This window comes from Podarcis muralis, chromosome 3 (genome assembly GCF_964188315.1).
Source record: "Podarcis muralis chromosome 3, rPodMur119.hap1.1, whole genome shotgun sequence".
NCBI lineage: Eukaryota > Metazoa > Chordata > Lepidosauria > Squamata > Lacertidae > Podarcis > Podarcis muralis.
In genome coordinates this window covers 49,675,517-49,693,602 of record NC_135657.1, presented here as the reverse complement: position 1 = coordinate 49,693,602, position 18,086 = coordinate 49,675,517, and the positions used below count along the sequence as shown (strand labels likewise).

Below are 18,086 nucleotides of genomic sequence, written 5' to 3'. Positions count from 1 at the left end.
TCCTGAATGATTTAGGTTACAATCCTATAAGCACATTTACCAGAAAAGTAAATCCTATTGAATGCAGTGAAATGTATTTCCATGTAACTATGTTTGGGATTGGTCTGTAAATCTGGATTAATACGGTGCAAGAGTGTTCTAAGAACAAGGTTAGATTGAGTGTGACCAAAAATTATGGCATTTCGGTTACATTAAGCAGAGTGTTCTGCAGGGAGTTTCATATATCCCATCTCTTATCTAAACTGAAGCTTGTTTAGCAAATTGCCTGTCAGAAAGATAGGCTTTTGGTTCCCCAGTTCTGTAGCTGTCTATGTTACACACAGAGTGACTTGCAATTTTGTGGGGTTCACCAGCAATTCTGTGCTCACTTAATTAATTTATGTCATGACTGAAAGCCTTTAAGTCAGTGTTTGGTGAACAGCCTCCAAGCCTATTTCCTACCTGCTCCTGTTGCTAATAACTTCATTAACAAACTCTAAGAATTTATTTGTTTGTTTAAATTTGTATACCAGAATTTGTATACCTGAAGATCACAGGGTGGTTCACAACATAAAAATATAAAACGAGAACACAAAATACATAATAAAACAAAAGCAAACCAATAACTTGATGCATGCTATTGAATTAAGAACATTAAAAATTAAGCACATAAAAAAGTAAATATGATAGTTAAAAAACAAAGAGGTTTTGCATGCAACAAAAATTCAATAAAAAGTTGGGGGGACTCATAAGTAATAATCCACAGGAAGTTTTTGTCTGAAACCTCTTGCTTTCTCACAAATGAGTAATGGGGCAAAAAGCTCTGCACTGCAATATTAACCCACTGCAGTAGACAGGAAAATGAAACTTCAGTTGGTTATTATGGTTTCCTGCTGTGGCTTTCACTTGTGCATTGATTTATTCTTGTCTGAAAATTTCGAAGGCAATCTGGATTGCTTACTTGACGTTATCATTTACCTCTTCTTTTCAGTTGATTCAAAAGCACCATGAACTAAATGGTTTTAATGGCAAATGGAAACAGAAGATGCCGTTCTCATTTAGTTATTCCTTATACACATGTGCACATATTACAATCCATAAACTTATTCTAATGGCATGATTGGGTAACCTTGCATTCCTTACTGTCAGAATTGCTGAAGACAGTGGTGGGGAAAGCTATACTATTCTGACCTAAGAAAATAAATTTCTAAGTCCACTTGATCTGTATTCTGACTCCTGTATAAATTGCAAATCTGCATGTATTTCCATATTTTGCATAATTTATTCTCTGCTTATAAGAAGGAACACTGAGTTATGCAGGTTACTGAAGCCCCACTTCTGAACACTGCATAACTTGTTCAACTTCCCATTCAAAGTTCTCAGATTCCATTGCCCATACATTCTCCCTCCAACCCTATGGGCTTGAAACAGATCTTTATAAAATGAAAGTGGATCTTTTTGGATGTTCAGTCCTGTGCCTGGAACCAAATTACAGTGGAATCTTGGGTTGCAGACATAATCCGTGACGGTGGCACGTCCAAAACCTGCAGCGTTCGCATCCTGAAGCGCTGTGTCTGCGCAGGTGCCAGCACGATTCGGCACTTCTGCGCATGCGGTGAAACCTGGAAGTAACCCATTATAGTACTTCCAGGTTTCCCACGGTCCGTAACCTGAAAACACGTAACCTGAAGCGTCCGTAACATGAGGTATGACTGTATGTGATTGTGCTTACATTGAATACATGGCATCTTAATGGCAGAAGTGCCTGGGCGCTGACGGCTCAGAGATTCTTTTATATCTGTGTAATTTTGTCCCATGTATCCAATGGACAGCCTGGTCCTACAGCTGAAGTGAAGACAGTTAGGATTGTGCATAAGCATGGAGAGTCCTGAAAGAAAGGGAATTTGCATATTACTTTATAGGGAACACTTAGTTTTGCTTAGTTTTTTATGGGTTAAATGCCCGTTTTTACATTGGAATACTCAAAGCAGAACCTGAAGATTTGGAGAAGCTCTCAAAATGCACGATTCATTAATAATGTTTATTTAGAATTTGATTACAGTCATACCTTGGGTTACAGCTGCTTCAGGTTGCGTTTTTTCGGGTTGTGGACCGCCGAAACCTGGAAATGCTGGAAAGGGTTACTTCTGGGTTTCGGTGGTCACGCATGCGCAGAAGCGCCGAATCGCAACCTGCGTGTGGGCAGACGTAGGTTGCGAACGTGCATCCCGTATGGATCACATTCGCAACCCGAGCGTCCACTGTGATAAAATTTTTATATTAAAATTAGAAAGTTGATTTAAAATCTAAGAGCACATTTCTTAAGATTATCAATAATCTACTGTTTTAATACTAAAGGAACTGACTATACAAGAGAGTCCTCAGCCACATATATTTGTATCTCATGCCAGCTTTATAGTCTGTCACGTTAATCCAGATGGCTAAATTCTGCTTCCTCAATGGTTCTTGGCAGAACAATTGGCTTTAGATATTCCAGATTTAGAAGAAAGTGGGAAGGAGGACCACACCTAGGATGTCCTTATCAGGCTGCTGCTATTGATACTGTGAAGCAAGCATTGCAAAAGGAAGTCCATTAGATGCTAGGAAACTTGGGAATATATGGATAGCAGCTTTATTAGCGAGGACAGAGGTGCCTGGCGTGCTCTGGTCCATGGGGTCACGAAGAGTCGGACACGACTAAACGACTAAACAACAAGCTTTATTAGCGCATAATCAAAAGAAACTATGTACCAGCAACAATGGCCCACTCAACAGGGATGCATTGATCACTGGCTCTGATTGGATCTTTTGCCTCCTGGCAGTCCTCCTCTGCCCAGTCTTCTGTCTAGACATGTATGCGTAAAATTTGCCAATGGACAACAGGCACGAAAGCTGATGATAGAAATATATTTGTTTTAAAGGTTCAATTAAGCTCTTTATTGTATTAGTAAATAAACAAGAGTTATGGTTTTTAGCAACTAAAAAGGTCAACATTTAAATTGAATGTACACACATTCCCCTCCCCCCTTTCAAAACTTTATAAATAAGTACATTAAAAAATAACCAAACCTTATATATTGTATATGCTTGAGACAAACAGCCTGGCTCCAAATTTCTAGATTTCAAACACATAGAAAAAGAAGGTGTACTTACAGGTCAGGCTGCACAATGTGGTGAAGCGTGATTTTATTTTATGCTGACATGGCAGGGACATCGTAAAAGAATCACAACAGGATATGCTGAGGCAAAAGTCAGGAATTGAGATGCCACGGATGAATCCTGACATCAGCTTTTTCCAGGTGTTGTAAGCACTATGGTAGGTGAGTGTCTCGCAAACTGATTCAGACTAGTGAACACCAGCAAACCAAGAATTCAAGGGGAGACATGGGGTTGATCTGTTTCAATATGGACTACTAACAGGGTAACATAGGGCAGAGGAAATTAGGAGGGCTACTGCAACTAAACAGAAATGGTAGCCCCAAATCCCTTCAACAGGGATTTGTTCAGTATTTTCTGTTTTATACACTACTAGCTACTGCTGCTCCTAGTAGCAATGTTTGGAAGCTCCAGTGTCAGAAATTCTGTTCTATCTCTTTGTTCCAGTGATGAGCAATCTCAGCTGGCATTAGAATGGAGGTGCAAGAGTTAAGTACACTGATTTTAAGTGGTACTGTGATTCCCAGATTAAATGGTGGACTGCAAATTAATAGTGCCTGTGAAAGCCTTCTCACGAGTTGAATGTGTCATGCTGCCAGCAGAGGATACCGGCAACTTTGCAGCATAATGTGCTAAAGAGGTTTCACTTCTGGTCAAAGGTTTGAACTGGCAGGTATGTTAGGATCATCCAAAAATGTACATCATACCAAGACACTGGTGAGGTGCAAAATGAGGCCCTTAATGAACATGGCTACCAGATGTTTTACAAATGGGAAAAATCAAACAGAAAACATATAGCTCTTTAGTTATGTCAATTCTTCATCTAGCTAACAATTTAACTTTGTTTTTTTTAAAAATCTTTTATTTTAAAAGGAATTGCTTTTAACTGCACAAACACATATTTCATGAACTACTCTGAAACTGATATTTTAAACAGCAAAAAATCAATAAAACTTGGAAGCATGGACTAGCAACAAAATACTTTCTGGCTATTTGTACTAATTGCCTAGTAAGGCATCTACACCCTTTCATGGCTTGTTACCAGAAATAGACCTTACTATGCCTCAGTTGCTTTATAAAGGGGGGTGCAGGAAGAAGCAACATTTACATTTATTTGTCTCAGAGGGCTGCTGAGCCGTAATTAATTAATTCTTGGTGGGGACTTTTCCTTCTTCAAAAACCAGATGCCTTACATATGCCTGCATATTTTGAAGATTTTCATATCAGCTAATTAGAACAGTGGGACACATACTATGCTACTGGTTCTAAATATCAATTTTTGATCATACATTACTGTCATTAAACTAAATGTTTAGCTTGAATCAATTTAGAAATCATCCTACATTTGGTGAAATAAAATTACTTTGGGTAGAGTATTTACTTTCCCAGTGTTATCAGTATCATAGAAATCCCAAATGGTATATATCTGCTTCTCTGTTGCAGGGTGCTTTATTTTTGAGCAGTTAATATACTTTTGAGTGAAGTGAAATGAGCTATTCACATACATCTGGGGTTGGTTCAACTAAATTGTTGCATGAGCAGAACAAGGTCCGCTCACACAACTGGCCTTTTTGTCCTGTCCTTCCTCCACGCCCCCTAAATCTGCTCTGGTGGGTTGAGGGAAAACCCAGAACAGGCAGGGTGGGGTGTGTGGAGTCCCACTGCATGAGCAGAACTTTTTGCTCCTGTACACTCCATTGAACATTATGCTGAGTTCCTCCCAGGGATATGCACAAGTAGATTGATGAACTGAGGCCAAGGCTTGTTGGGAACATTTTGAAAACATAAAAACAGCATCTACGGCTGTGTACATATTACTGTACTGTCTTAAAATGCAGTGAAGTTGTTCCATTTTTCTCAAAACACAGTATTTAATAAGAAAGAACAGGATACGGGGTAGATATGAATTGTGGCTAACGTCATGGGTGCACCATTTCCAAAACAAGTCATGGAAGTACACTGGAGGCAAAGTAGTATGTATTTTGAATCCCAGTTCACTTTTTTTTTGGGGGGGGGGGGCTCTGGAAACTGACCTATACTGAGTCAGACTATTGGTCTGTCATCTTCAATTGCTATTTTATAGTTTAGCTTTTTTTTGCAGTTGGTAAATAAGTCTACTTGAATTAGGCTGGAATCCTAACTCCACTTAACAGAGTAAACTCCACTGGATTCAAAAGGACTTAATTCTGAGCATACATGGTTAGGATTGTGCTGTAAATTGTGATTCTTTTGGCATACCATTATATAATTGTTTGCAACTCATGGGAATGGGCATGAAATGAGAAATAACTAAATTTAAAACCCCAGGACTTTATGATAGTTGGCCCATTAATTTCAACAGGCTTAGGCTGCAATCCAATACTCAATTAAGTGGAGGATGCTCTACTCAACTCAATGGCCCTTCTGATTACTCACATCAGTGACTGCACTTTAGGCATCTAACTTTGCATAGGATTGATATGGCTTTAAACACATATGTAGGGTCTCAATGCAATTGATATGAATTACATGTGTAGAATTAGGAAGCTGAATGCCATCAAATATATTAGTAATTCTCAATGGTGTTATAAAGTCCACCCCGCCCCCTCATATTGGAAAACCGCATGTTAAATCTAATTAGCTGGCTTAAATGATACTTTGATGCATGTAATCTACACAACAAATGAGGATGTGTTAATTTTGCAAGGGCAAGTTTTTATTTCCTAGTTTGTGTTAACACTGTCCAAACATGTCAGTCTTTTACTTCAACAGGTGTTTTACCCTAGTACAGAGAGCAACAGCAGAATTAAATGTATTTTTCTCCCTTTCCTGAAAAATCTAACTTCTCTTTTAAACTGAATGAGGGGATGGAACGGGGAAAGTTGACAGAAGCTGAGGAGTATCTGGTTGGGAACAAACTATCCCCCAGGTATGAGGATTTTTTTTTATGATTGACCAAATGAGAAAGGGAAAGACATTGGCAAAAGTGCAGGAGCACACCATAACAATTCAAAGTGGACAAAGCACTGAGTTATGGAGAACTCAAAAGCTTGTCACACTTTAGTGACAATTTTGGTTGGTTCTAATAAAGATTATGTGGATTTGGGAGTTTTATTCTTTTCATGAACCAACATGGCAACATTTGCTTTTTAGGTGCAGTGAGGACTATAAACAAAGAGCCCCCCTCCCAATCTTTCCCATGTACTATGCCCGACTGCAAGGGAGATCACAGGACATTGGCACAAAGCAAAACAGTAAGAGAGTTTGTAAGTTATTTCAGGTGTACTGCTGAATCTAATTCCAGAAAACCTGTTGAGTGAGTATCTATCTTTGAAAGGTACTTTCTGGCCTTTAAATTCAGTGACCCAGAAATCTGATCCTGATCCGAGTTCTGAAGTCATTTCATTGTACATGTTAACATTACAAATGTGCAACATTTATTCCGGTTGTAAGATTACTGAGAAATTATGCAGGCACTGAATAGTAGAGGAAAATTAGTTGTGATGACCAATGAGAGCCAGTGGTAAATTGAAGCTATATTACAGAATTATGGAAATGATTGGAAGTAGCTGACACATCCTTCAGGCGAGAGTAGGGTATGAAAAAATAGTTGAGGAGCAAAATTACTGAGAATGCTGCAGACCCCATAAGACCCAGTCACATGTCTACTGAAGCTGTTAAGTTTCTGGATAAGTAGACGATAATTTTTTCAAGTTTATCTCTACAACAATGAGGACTAGGGCCTGACCTTTATATTTGGCACAAGATATTCTGTCACCACACCATGTACTAGAAAATAAGTTCCAATACTGTAGAGTGTTGGCAAAGGAATTCAATAAATTTTAGATATGAGCCTACCTCAGCTAAGCTTAAGTGGATCCTTTTAGAGCACTGTGGCAGTTAGCTAAATACATATATAAATAGCAAATAACTAAAAGGACAGGCCCTCAACTCATCCTTTCCTTGATTTTATATTGGCTTTCAGATACTTCTGATTATTTGAACTATCCCTTCCAGCCGTTGTGGATTTTATGGTAATTTCTGCATCTTTTAGAAATGAAATTCCTTAAAAAGAAAACAAGGTATAATTTTACAGATTATAATAGTACAATAAAATCTACATAAGCCTTAGAGAAGTGGTGGGAATCTGTGGCCCTTCAGATGTTGCTGGACAACAACTCTTGTTATCCCTGGCCAGTGGCCATACTGACTGGGGATGAAGTCCAGCAACATCTGCAGGGCCGCAGATTTTCCTACCTTTGGCTTAGAGGTATCCTACAAACATGCAACTTTCTTGCATAAAAGTTCAGGAGAAGCTTTGGATCAGATTAGTTATCTATTATAGGACTTCAGTAAGTGAGCGTAGGCTCTGGACTTTCTAACCACAGATGAATGCACATGGAACAGTGACTATAATAGGCTTTTGTGCATGGCTTTAAGAATGCTAAGGGCTTTGTTTCTTTTTTGGCTGTTACCACATTTGCAAATCTGAGTACACTTTCCCCACCTTATTTTAAAAAAGTAAATGAGAAAAAAATGTAACCAAAAAAGTACAAAGATAAGGTCCACCCAACTGTTCAGATAGCTCGCAGCTGGAACAAGGGTAGGTATTGTAGGAGGAAAATATAAAGCCCCGTGGCCCACGTTTGTGGGGTAAATAACAAAAGAATCTGCTGGGCACCTGGATTCAAAACGTGGGGCTAAACAGACTCTCCAGCAGGAGAGAACCCTTGGTAACAGAGTTTAAATTCACATAACTCAAGCAGCAGTGTAGTATGGAAATGTAGACTGTTAAATCTTTTTATCCTGTTTAGTTTGCTTGCAAAGTATTCCCCTCTTTTTATTCCTTGCAATGAACAGACCACACACTTTTAAGTAAATTTAAAATGCTTTACTTACAAAATGTTCAAAAGGTCAGATTCATGCATTTATCCAAGCAGCAGCAAGAACACAGGCAAAATACCCTTGGCTAGAAAATACAGAAAGTTAGCTTCAAACATAAGCTCTAAAGTTGCTGTTTGCTTAGACACGTCTTCCTTAATCAGTTACATGGAACGGAGAGAGATGTAACAGGAAGAGAATACTTCACTTCCTCCCTCATCAGAGAAGGGGGCCGAGTCTAGAAATCCAGCTCTATTATCTTAACCCCTTCTTGCACTAACTAGCACTCATGCATGGTTATGCTTGACAGCAATTTCCCAAAGGTATTACATGAGCTTTATACATTTGTGGTTTCTGATTCTTGACATGCATATGAGAATGCTAGCTAAATACCTTCTTGTGGCCTCTTCAGAGGCACATGAACATATCCAAAGCTTTTGTGCAAAACTCTCATGGAACGGGAGGCCCCCAACAACTGAATTATAAAGTTTATTAAAATAATTCTATTACGCCTTTTACATTGGCTGATGAAACACATTTTTTAAACACATATTTAAATACAACTAAAGCACTCAAGTAAACAAACAGAAATCCAATCAAAACATGTACTGAATTATTAACTTTTGGATTTTCCTACCTCCCCAAAATAATGAATGGGTTATCCGGGGAAAAGGCTTGAATTTTCTTTGTGCAAAGATATCCCTGTAACAGAAACACAGATTTAACACAATACAAGAGGATAATGACCAAGAAAAGGAAGTAAAATTTATGTATTTTTACAGTTCAGTGATCGTATAATAAAGACTAAAAATAGAGTTCCTGAAGAGTCAGTATTATTTTCCACATTTTTAAAAACAAGGCTTTTCAAAGAGTTTCCTGGAATAACTATTTCATGTACCTGCAAAGAGTATGCAACTAAAAGGTTTGGCACTGCAAGAAAGATGAACAGAGAAAAACAAAGTGGCATAAAAAACACATATACCCCTATGCCCTGACCCCCGCATTAAGAGGAGCACCAGTCACTAGAGGAAATTGGGTAAGCCTGGCTGCATGGAAGACAATGTTGGGGAACACACAGAGCTCACTGGATCCTGACCAGGGTTTTTTTTTAGGGACAGAAAACCCTTCTATACCCATAGCAGTTCTCTGCTAACCTTGACACTGGGGTCAAATAAAGCAATAGCTTTAAAAATGCCAAAGTACTTGAGACATAAATGGGAGATAGTATGGATTGAACCCAAGAGGTTATGCACATGCTCTGTTATGGAGTCTTTGATTAATGGAGGAACTTAAGTGACTAGAACTACAATCCTGTGGGAATACTCTTAGGGAAAGACCCACCATTAACAAACTGAGGCATACCTCTTATGTGAGTTGACAATCAATTTATTTAATTTACTAATTCCTTCCCACCACTTTTATTATGCTTTACTGAATTTCCTAGGGCTCAGCGCAGCTCAACACTTAGAAACATGCTATCCAAACACTTAAATATACGTAGACTAAAAGTTATCCTTAAAAAAATCCTCTAATACCCAGCCACAAAATGCTTGCCCTGAACAGTGAAGGCTTATGGTACTCCCAGAAAATTGGCAAGCTTAGCATTTTTCTGGTATCTGGGAAAGCAAGTTCCAAAACTGGAGAGCTTTATTATGAAACAAATGAGAATGGAGAGAATGTGTATGAAAACATTGCCTAAGGACAGATGAATATTGTACAATGAGCAGGGATCTATTCTCCCCCCTACTTTTATCTACTTCCCTTGCTCCAAGAGATGACTCATTCCCCAAACCGGTCTGATGGGCATGGCCTCTCTTGCTTTTTCTCCATACCAATCCCAGGCTCTCAGCTGCTCTGTAAAGTCTCTACATGCTTATCTTGTTTGCATGCATGTGCCCATGAACACCTCCACTCAGTTCCCTGCTCCAAGACACCTGCTATCTCTCCTAGCCTCTCACCACCAGACTAGTGGAAACCTAAGAGTAGTCCATGCATCAGGATAAACTAATTTATTTCAATCAGCTTAATACATTTTTAGCTGTCCTCTGGGGAAATGGTAAAAGCTTCAATTTTAGACAGAAAGAAGCCAGGCTTATTCATTCTCACAAGCACATAATGTGAACAGGGAGCTGCATTTTACAATATCCTGATGCCAACCCTCCAGCTTGTGTCACTCAACAGAGATTCTTACTGTGCAGTTTTTCATCCTAAGTGCTGTTGGCGGATTCTGCAAGGAAGCAACAACTTTGGCAGGTCCTACATTGCCAGGGCTGTGCCAGGTCCCTGTGCTTAGAAGTACTATCATTCCTTGGGAAGTATTTCCCGTGGCACTTCCAGTCCTAGTGCAAGAGCTGCTGGAGGCAACTGTGCAGCAAAACCCACCTGCGATCAATGGTCCTTACTCCTAATAAGTGATATTTAACACAGCAATACTATGCCTGTCTACAGAGAGGGCAGCCTCGCTGATTTCCATGGGACCAACTCTCAGTGCATAGGATTACTGCAAAGATGACCTATTTCAACACTACCTTCTCAAACCTTACCTAGTTAAATATTTTGGGTAACCCCACTCTCAAACTGCTGTCCTAAACATAATTTCTGAGGAGAAACCTCCCGTGCCTATTATAGTGGGGCTTACTTCCCAGCAAAAACTTCCATAGCAATTTCCCTATCATTTCCATTTTAAACATGAAGCATTGCAGGTGGGTGACCAGGACTTGCCAAAACTCTCGCAGGCAGAGAAGAGAGGGTTTATTTCAGCAAGTTTCACCCTGCTTCTATTTACACTTTTTTTGAAGAAAATATAATTATATACATGCACACGCTTAGGAAGGCTGCAATCCTCCCTTCTGAGTCCCCAGAGAGCACCATGGCTAAACAACAATTAATCCCTTCACGCGATTGCCATCCTCCCCAGCGCCTGCCTCCGTAGCCCGCCGCCACGCACAAACCCAGCCCCCTTCAGCCGCCACCCTTCATTGTTCTTGCCGCCACGGCAGGCTACCGCGCGGCTCTCTACCCGTCCTCGCTTAGTTCAAACCAAAACGCCCTCAACTGCTAATTTCCCCCTCACACACGGGGGGAGAGAGAGAGAGAGGAGGCGCGAGCACCGTGCGCTCGGCCCTCTTTCGGCGCGCGCTCTCGCCGGGCTGTTGACCTGACACCCGAGCATTAGAAGCACAGAGGAGGCACGCGCGCGCACGCGCGCAAGGAAGGATGGGTGGGGGGAGGAGGAGGAGAGCGGCGTTTGTGACGCGCTCGCGAAAGAACGGCTGAGCGGCCGCGCGCACGGAACGGTGTTTCTCCCTCCCTCTCTCTGTGTGTGTGTGTGTGAGAGAGAGAGAGAAAAGGCGGGGAGGGAGGAAAGGAGACAACCGGGGCGGGGAAGGAGGCGGCGGCGACGGCTTTCCGCGAGGCGGAGGACTGAGAGACGCTACCGAACAGGAAGCGCTGCCACCGAGCCAGGAGCCGCTCCGCGCTTCCCTCAGCAAGCGAGAAGAGGGCAAAGTCTGGGCTGGTGAGAGCGAGGAGGGGCGGCACCAGCGACCGGATTCCTCCTTCCTTCGGACCCCTCCGCCCCCTTACAAATCCGCCGGGAACTCCGCGCGGCCCTCCCGCCGTGTAGCTCCTGGCTCCGGGAGCCCCGGAGGGCTGCTGAGGAGGATGTCGGGCGGCGGCGGCGGCGGCAGCCGGGAAGAGGAGCGGCGCAAGCTGGCCGACATCATCAACCACTGGAACGCGAACCGGCTGGACCTGTTCGAGATCAGCCCCCCCACCGAGGTGAGCGCCCGCCCGGCCGGCATTCTCCCCTTTCTCCCTCCCCGGAGCCGAAAGCGGGCGGAGGGGGAGAGGATCAACGTCTGCACACGTAGCCCCACACGGAGATATCTCCCGGCCAGCTACTGCCCCCCTCCCTTCCTTTCCTTACGGAGGTGAGGCCGGCGGTGGCGGCGCTTCCTACAGACGCCTCCATCCTCGCGGAGGGGAGGCTCCGCCCCTTCCCGAGGTGAGGGACCCGGCAGCCCCCCGCTCGCCCCCCCTCCGGGAAAAGAGATCCTTCATTACAGTATTGCCTGCCGACCTTCCTCGTGCCCACTTCACTGGCACGATCACATGGAGGGAGATTATGTCCAGCGCCCCCTAAAATCCCCTTTGGATGCGGAGCCAGGCAGGCAGGCAGGCCGACCTGCACGGGCCCTCATTTGCTCTGGGCGACGAGATAAGCCTCCCGTACCTGCACCCGCCGTGTCTCCCTTCTTTTGTAAAGACAGTATCCCTCCCCCTGCCCCAATCTGACTATTTACACCCTGCGAGGAAGAGGCGCTGCTCTCGTTTTTCTCTTTGATATGAGTTCCCCCCCCCTCCCCCATGTCTTGCAGCCCCCAGCCCGGCAAGGTACGGGACTCGCCCACCCCGCCCCCTCCAGGGCTTGGCTCAGCCTTTCTTTCTAGCGATTGCTTGTGTTTCCTGAACCCTCCCCGTCATCCTCACTATCACCGCTGGTCGTCGATTCCAACCCCCCCCCCCCCACTAAAGTACTCCTTTGATTCGAAGTGGTCTCGCGGACTAGTGGCATTTATGGGAACAGGCTGCCCCTTTTGCCGTGCCCTGAAACATCGTGGCTTAGGAGGAAATGTCGCAGGGGGATCGTTTGTTTGTTTCTCTCTGTGTGTTTGGCGGGGAAAACATTGGCGTGTATCGAATAAGAATAGGCTTGTTGTGTAGGCATCCGGGCTGAAAGGGGAGGGAGGGTTATCAGGGAATTACTCTTAATTGAAAGGGATGGTGTGGTGTAGAGATCAAGACCTGGAGAAGAGATGTAATTATTATCATCTAACCGAAATAAAGGAGTACAAAAATCGTCTACTTTATCCCAACCCGTTTTGGAAACTAACCTGTAAAAAAGTGTTGCATCTGTCCACAAATAATTCTCTTGAAATGAGCTGCTGAGCTTTAAAAGGGGAGGGGAGCTTTCCTTTCCTATGATATTAGCAGAATGGTTTTGAAAATGCTCATAAAACTAGTATTATGAGCAAGTTTCACAATTATGGGAACAAGTTCTACAGGAAAAACTTAGATTTCCTACTAAAACTTTTTTTTAAATGAAAAGGATTGGATACTTTTTTAAAATTTAAAAAGTTAAAGCCACACCCCAATAGGTTGTTGTCAACATTCTTTTTGGCTGGTCAGTCTGTATGCTTGAGTTAAGTATGAAAGGTGGTGTGGGGGAAGTTTTGATAGGTAGATTGTTCTCTGCTGGCAAAACAAGACTGTGCTCTCTGCTTATTGGGTGGAGGCTGATCATGTGCCTGTTCCCAAGGAAAAGAAGGAAATTTACACTTGATTTTGGCTCCGGTTAGTCTTTAGTTGTTAACAAAAGCCCACTGATGAATAATTGATTTATTTTCTTTAGTGTTAAATAGTTAACATCTAGAGAGAATTATTTCAGATTTATTTTCAAAGATCCTGAACTCATTTTAGCTTTAAAGGAAATACCCTTATGTTCCCTTACACATTTGTGCAGTGTTTAAATTTACATTTTATGTAATAATAAGCCTTCCATGGTCTTCTGCTGAAACAAAAATGTATGTGATCTATCTCCATTTCAGAAAGTGTTAGCACTAATATAGTTGGAAGTGGCTTGTTATTAGAGTTCTTTTTATATCTGATCATTTGGCTCGCCTCATTTTATGACAGGTTAGAGTTGTGCAGTCACGTTGTTGATAGCTGCCAACATAGGAGCTTGAAGATCCAGTTGTCTTAGATTAGCTATTCAAATCTATTGTGATATTCCTGTTCAAATCTGTTTTAGATAATGGGACTGGTAGAACTAGAAAAATGACCTGTCAAATGGGCCAGGGCTCAGTCATTTGTAGACTTATTTTGATTCTTATCTTACTACACATAATGCTAAAATATCTACGCTTCTGACTGGAGCATTGAGACCTACATGTTCCTCTGATGGTTTCTTAGTCTAATTTCATTATTTATTATGGAGCTTGTTTTAAGCTTCATCTTTAGTGCCTTTTTTATCAACCTTCCATGTTTGAATGAAAACACACACACACACACACACACACACACAATTCCAGGTGCAGGCAGAACTTTGTTGTGGTTGTTGGGTGTGCCATGAGATGACTTCTGGTGAACCTGACTGCCTTTGTGCATGTTTGAACTATTTAAAAAAAGCTTTGCTTTGGCAATACAGAAATGTTTCTTGGGTGAGTGTGTCCAGTAAGGCTTCCACCTGAGCCATGTTGTGACTTTCTTCTCATTTCCTCCAAACTGCCATTTACACACAAGCCTTGCACTTCCTTCACAGTGGTTCCACTATCTTCTCCTGTCTGACTGTGGTGCAGGAGTGTCTCCACCACTGTGGCAACTGGACTGCTCATTGTGTACCCCCTCTACCTCCTTCCCACAGCTCTATTTTTTTTTATGCTCTACTACACTTTTATATGTTGTGGGTGGTATAACTGCCGGTCTGCTATGGGCAAACATCATGTATCCAGTTAATTGGGCATAAGTTGTGAAAATGGGCATGTTGTGAAAGCATAGTTTAGCTGAAATATCCCAGAAAGGTGTTTCAGAGAAGACTCCACAATTACGCTCACTGCTGAATTATTTTACAGAAACAACTAAGTTATAAACTGAAGTAGTAACAATTTAGTGATTCATACTGCATGCCACACTAAGGTGAATGGTGAATTGTTTACTTTGATTGCACCTAGGAGGTCAATTTAAATTCTCCCCTCTCCCCCTACCCCCCAGTGCTGGAGGAAGCAAACCATAATCCCTGGATTTGTGTTATGTCCGAAACAGGAATTCACTCACAAGAAACAATGATATGTAGCCAAGGTTTGTTATTGGCGTACTGTTTGCAGTTTGTTGGCATGAAATAAATCATGATCCCAGGTATAGACATGGCATGAAGCCAGGGAATCATGCCCTGTTTTCTCTGTATACTAGTAAGAAGGAGTGAAAGAATATTCTTAGATGTCATCACTGTAAATTATTAACTGTGATGTGCAATCCGGGGCAGTGCTCTTCAAGTTTTCAAAGTGTTTTACAAATATTACCTCAGTAGTTCTTACAACAGTCTGAAAAGCATAATTATCTGTGTATTGCAGATGGACTGAGACTGAAAGTGGCTTCCCTAATGCCTCTTAGTAAGTTCACAGCTGATGTATGGTTTGATGCTACTAGGAAGTACATTTGACTCACAATAAGGACTAGATAATGTAGCTAGATTCCTTTTATGGGAATCACTTCTGTAATATATAGTTCCTAAGGGCCCAAATTTTGCATTGCTTTTTATGCCATCTTTTCATGGACTTTCTTGTAAGAGTTATTCCTTGACTGGAAAATGAAGTGTGTTGATCTGTGTAAGTCAGGAGCAGAAAAATGACAATCCAAATTCAGAATGAGCAGGGGTCTTGCTCTCAGAAATCATGAGAGGCAAAATAAGCAGAATTCCCTGAACCCCAATGAATGTCATATGTTGCTACAGTTTGCAACCTGCCCTTAGAGGGGAAATCACAAGTATATGGTTGCCTAAGGAGAAACCGGGACGCTGGTGGCACTGTGGGTTAAACCACAGAGTCTAGGACTTGCTGATCCGAAGGTCGGTGGTTTGAATCCCCGCGACGGGGTGAGCTCCCGTTGCTCGGTCCCTGCTCCTGCCAACCTAGCAGTTCAAAAGCACCTCAAAGTTCAAGTAGAGAAATAGGTACCGCTCCAGCGGGAAGGTAAACGGCGTTTCCGTGCGCTGCTCTGGTTTGCCAGAAGCATTTAGTCATGCTGGCCACATGACCTGGAAGCTGTACGCCGGCTCCCTTGGCCAATAAAGCGAGATGAGTGCCGCAACCCCAGAGTCGGTCACGACTGGACCTAATGGTCAGGGGTCCCTTTACCTTTACCTTTAAGGAGAAATTTCATAAATGTTACTCATTCATTTGATAACATTTATTTACCACTTGATTGTAAAAAAATTCCACAAGGTGGTTCACAAAAAGAACAAAACAATAAAATTATTGATAAAAGCTGTTAAAACAACTATTTGAATCCTTCAAAAAAATAAAACTTGCAACAAACTAAATCACACCCTATAAGTTTGTTCTTGGAAGTATACTTTTCTCTCTGCTTTGTTTAGGTCTGGCTTCTAATTATTTGAAAGATTCTTCTAGGTGTGTTTGGTCATGTGGGCCATGCAATTTATTTGTCCTTCACATAAAGATTAATAGCAGTGGGGCTACTTTTTGTATGACCATAAAACTTGCACGTAAGTATTTTCAGGAGTTGTTGGGGACCTTTGTTTACTGCAAACTTTTTCACATTCCCAGAGCTATGTGTGTGATTTCACTTTGCTCTGAGCAGTGAAGCCATTGAGGAAAGCCCCTATGGTTCAAGCCAGGGCTGATTTAAGCATGTAACAGCCATAATCAGGAGGTTACAATTGCCCTAATTAGTTGCAGAACCCCAAGTCTTATCTAATGCAAGTTACATTTATAAGTTAGCCATTAATCAAATCACCCCTTGTGAAGGAATGGTGTCAGCTGGTGAGCATACTCCACCATAATTGAACTCATTACTCTTTTTGCACATCTTGAAAAGTCCAAGCTCGCCACTCTTTTATCAAGAGCAAGACCACCTTATTAGAATAAGGTTTGAGGAGTGGAAATGCTCCTATGACTTGGCTTTTGCTGTGTGGCATAGCATGTAATGGATGTCACTTGGGATTGTCTCAGAAACACTACTACATAGGTGATGATACTCTGGTCCAAACCAGAGGAAAGATTGTAGTTCCATGGTAGAGAACATCTGCTTTTTATGCAGAAGGCCACAGTTCCAGTCCCTGGCATTTCCAGGTACAGGTATGAGAGACCTCTTCAGGAAACCTTGGAGAGCTGCTGCCAGTCAGTGTAGGCAGTACTGAGCTATATGTACCAACAGTGATTTTTTATAAGGTGACTGCTTTTTATGTTGGATTTCTGTGAAAAGGCCTTTTTGAGAGTGAGGTAATATGATAGGTTTTTCCTGTAACTGAGGGTGCACCACATCCTCATTTGTTTAGCTTTTTGGAACCATCCCTGGAGTCTTCTTTGTGCCTTTCTTTCAAACAGTCTACACTGCAGGAGTTTGCTTTTCTCCCTCATCTTGCTTAGACCCCTTCCTTGCCTCCACATCCCCTACCCACATTCTTTGTTTCTGAAACATGTACAGTGGTACCTCGGGTTAAGAACTTAATTCGTTCTGGAGGTCTGTTCTTAACCCGAAACTGTTCTTAACCTGAAGACCACTTTAGCTAATGGGGCCTCCTGCTGCCGCGGCGGCGCGGCGACAAGATTTCTGTTCTCATCCTGAAGCAAAGTTCTTAACCCGAGGTAATATTTCTGGGATAGCGGAGTCTGCAACCTGGAGCGTATGTAACCTGAAGCATATGTAACCCGAGGTACCACTGTACCTTGTTTTGCATCAGGAGTAGGCAGGACACTCACCAGTATCTTTCTAAAGGGTGGGGGTGTTTATTCTTGTGTTGTCACCCTTTGGACATCTTATGGGGCATAATGATGATCACAGGGTCTGGGTTGATGATCTTTATATGATTAGCACTAATTTTAAATATATTTTTATCTGTTGCATAAACAGATGTTTTTGCTATTTAATGTTCTTTTAAAAAATATTGTAAGGTAGCCTGAGCAATTCAAATAAGGTAAAGGTAAAGGTACCCCTGCCCGTACGGGCCAGTCTTGACAGACTCTAGGGTTGTGCGCCCATCTCACTCAAGAGGCCGGGGGCAAGCGCTGTCCGGAGACACTTCCGGGTCACGTGGCCAGCGTTACATCGCTGCTCTGGTGAGCCAGAGCCGCACACGGAAACGCCGTTTACCTTCCCGCTGGTAAGCGGTCCCTATTTATCTACTTGCACCCGGGGGTGCTTTCGAACTGCTAGGTTGGCAGGCGCTGGGACCGAACGACGTGAGCGCACCCCGCCGCGGGGATTCGAACCGCCGACCTTTCGATCGGCAAGTCCTAGGCACTGAGGCTTTAACCCACAGCGCCACCCGCGTCCCCGCAATTCAAATACATAGA

The 18,086-nt window shown here is 42.5% G+C and overlaps 1 protein-coding gene and 1 long non-coding RNA gene across 25 annotated transcripts in view; one reads left to right on the top strand and one right to left on the bottom strand.

Annotated features, from left to right (window-relative positions):
* Positions 1-526: 526 nt before the first annotated feature.
* Positions 527-12,009, bottom strand: LOC114594339 (uncharacterized). 2 transcript variants are annotated; one of them, XR_013392200.1, is made up of 3 exons: positions 11,924-12,009; positions 2,731-8,697; positions 527-1,867 (listed from the first exon to the last, which is right to left on the bottom strand). It is a non-coding gene; the product is annotated as an uncharacterized LOC114594339 (long non-coding RNA). The 2 variants fall into 2 exon arrangements; XR_003705965.2 differs by lacking the exon at positions 11,924-12,009 and having other exon boundaries at positions 2,731-2,871; positions 3,049-11,101.
* Positions 11,351-18,086, top strand: part of AFDN (afadin, adherens junction formation factor) — an 86,810-nt gene continuing 80,074 nt past the window's right edge. For 7 of the 23 annotated variants that reach the window (XM_077925830.1, XM_028723912.2, XM_028723909.2 and 4 more), the window contains exon 1: positions 11,355-11,775. In XM_077925830.1, the coding sequence (XP_077781956.1) occupies positions 11,659-11,775 (117 nt within the window). In that variant the 5' untranslated portion in view covers positions 11,355-11,658. Of the gene's footprint in view, positions 11,776-18,086 lie in introns of all 23 variants that reach the window. The other 16 variants (XM_077925822.1, XM_077925826.1, XM_077925821.1 and 13 more) reach the window with 5 other exon arrangements.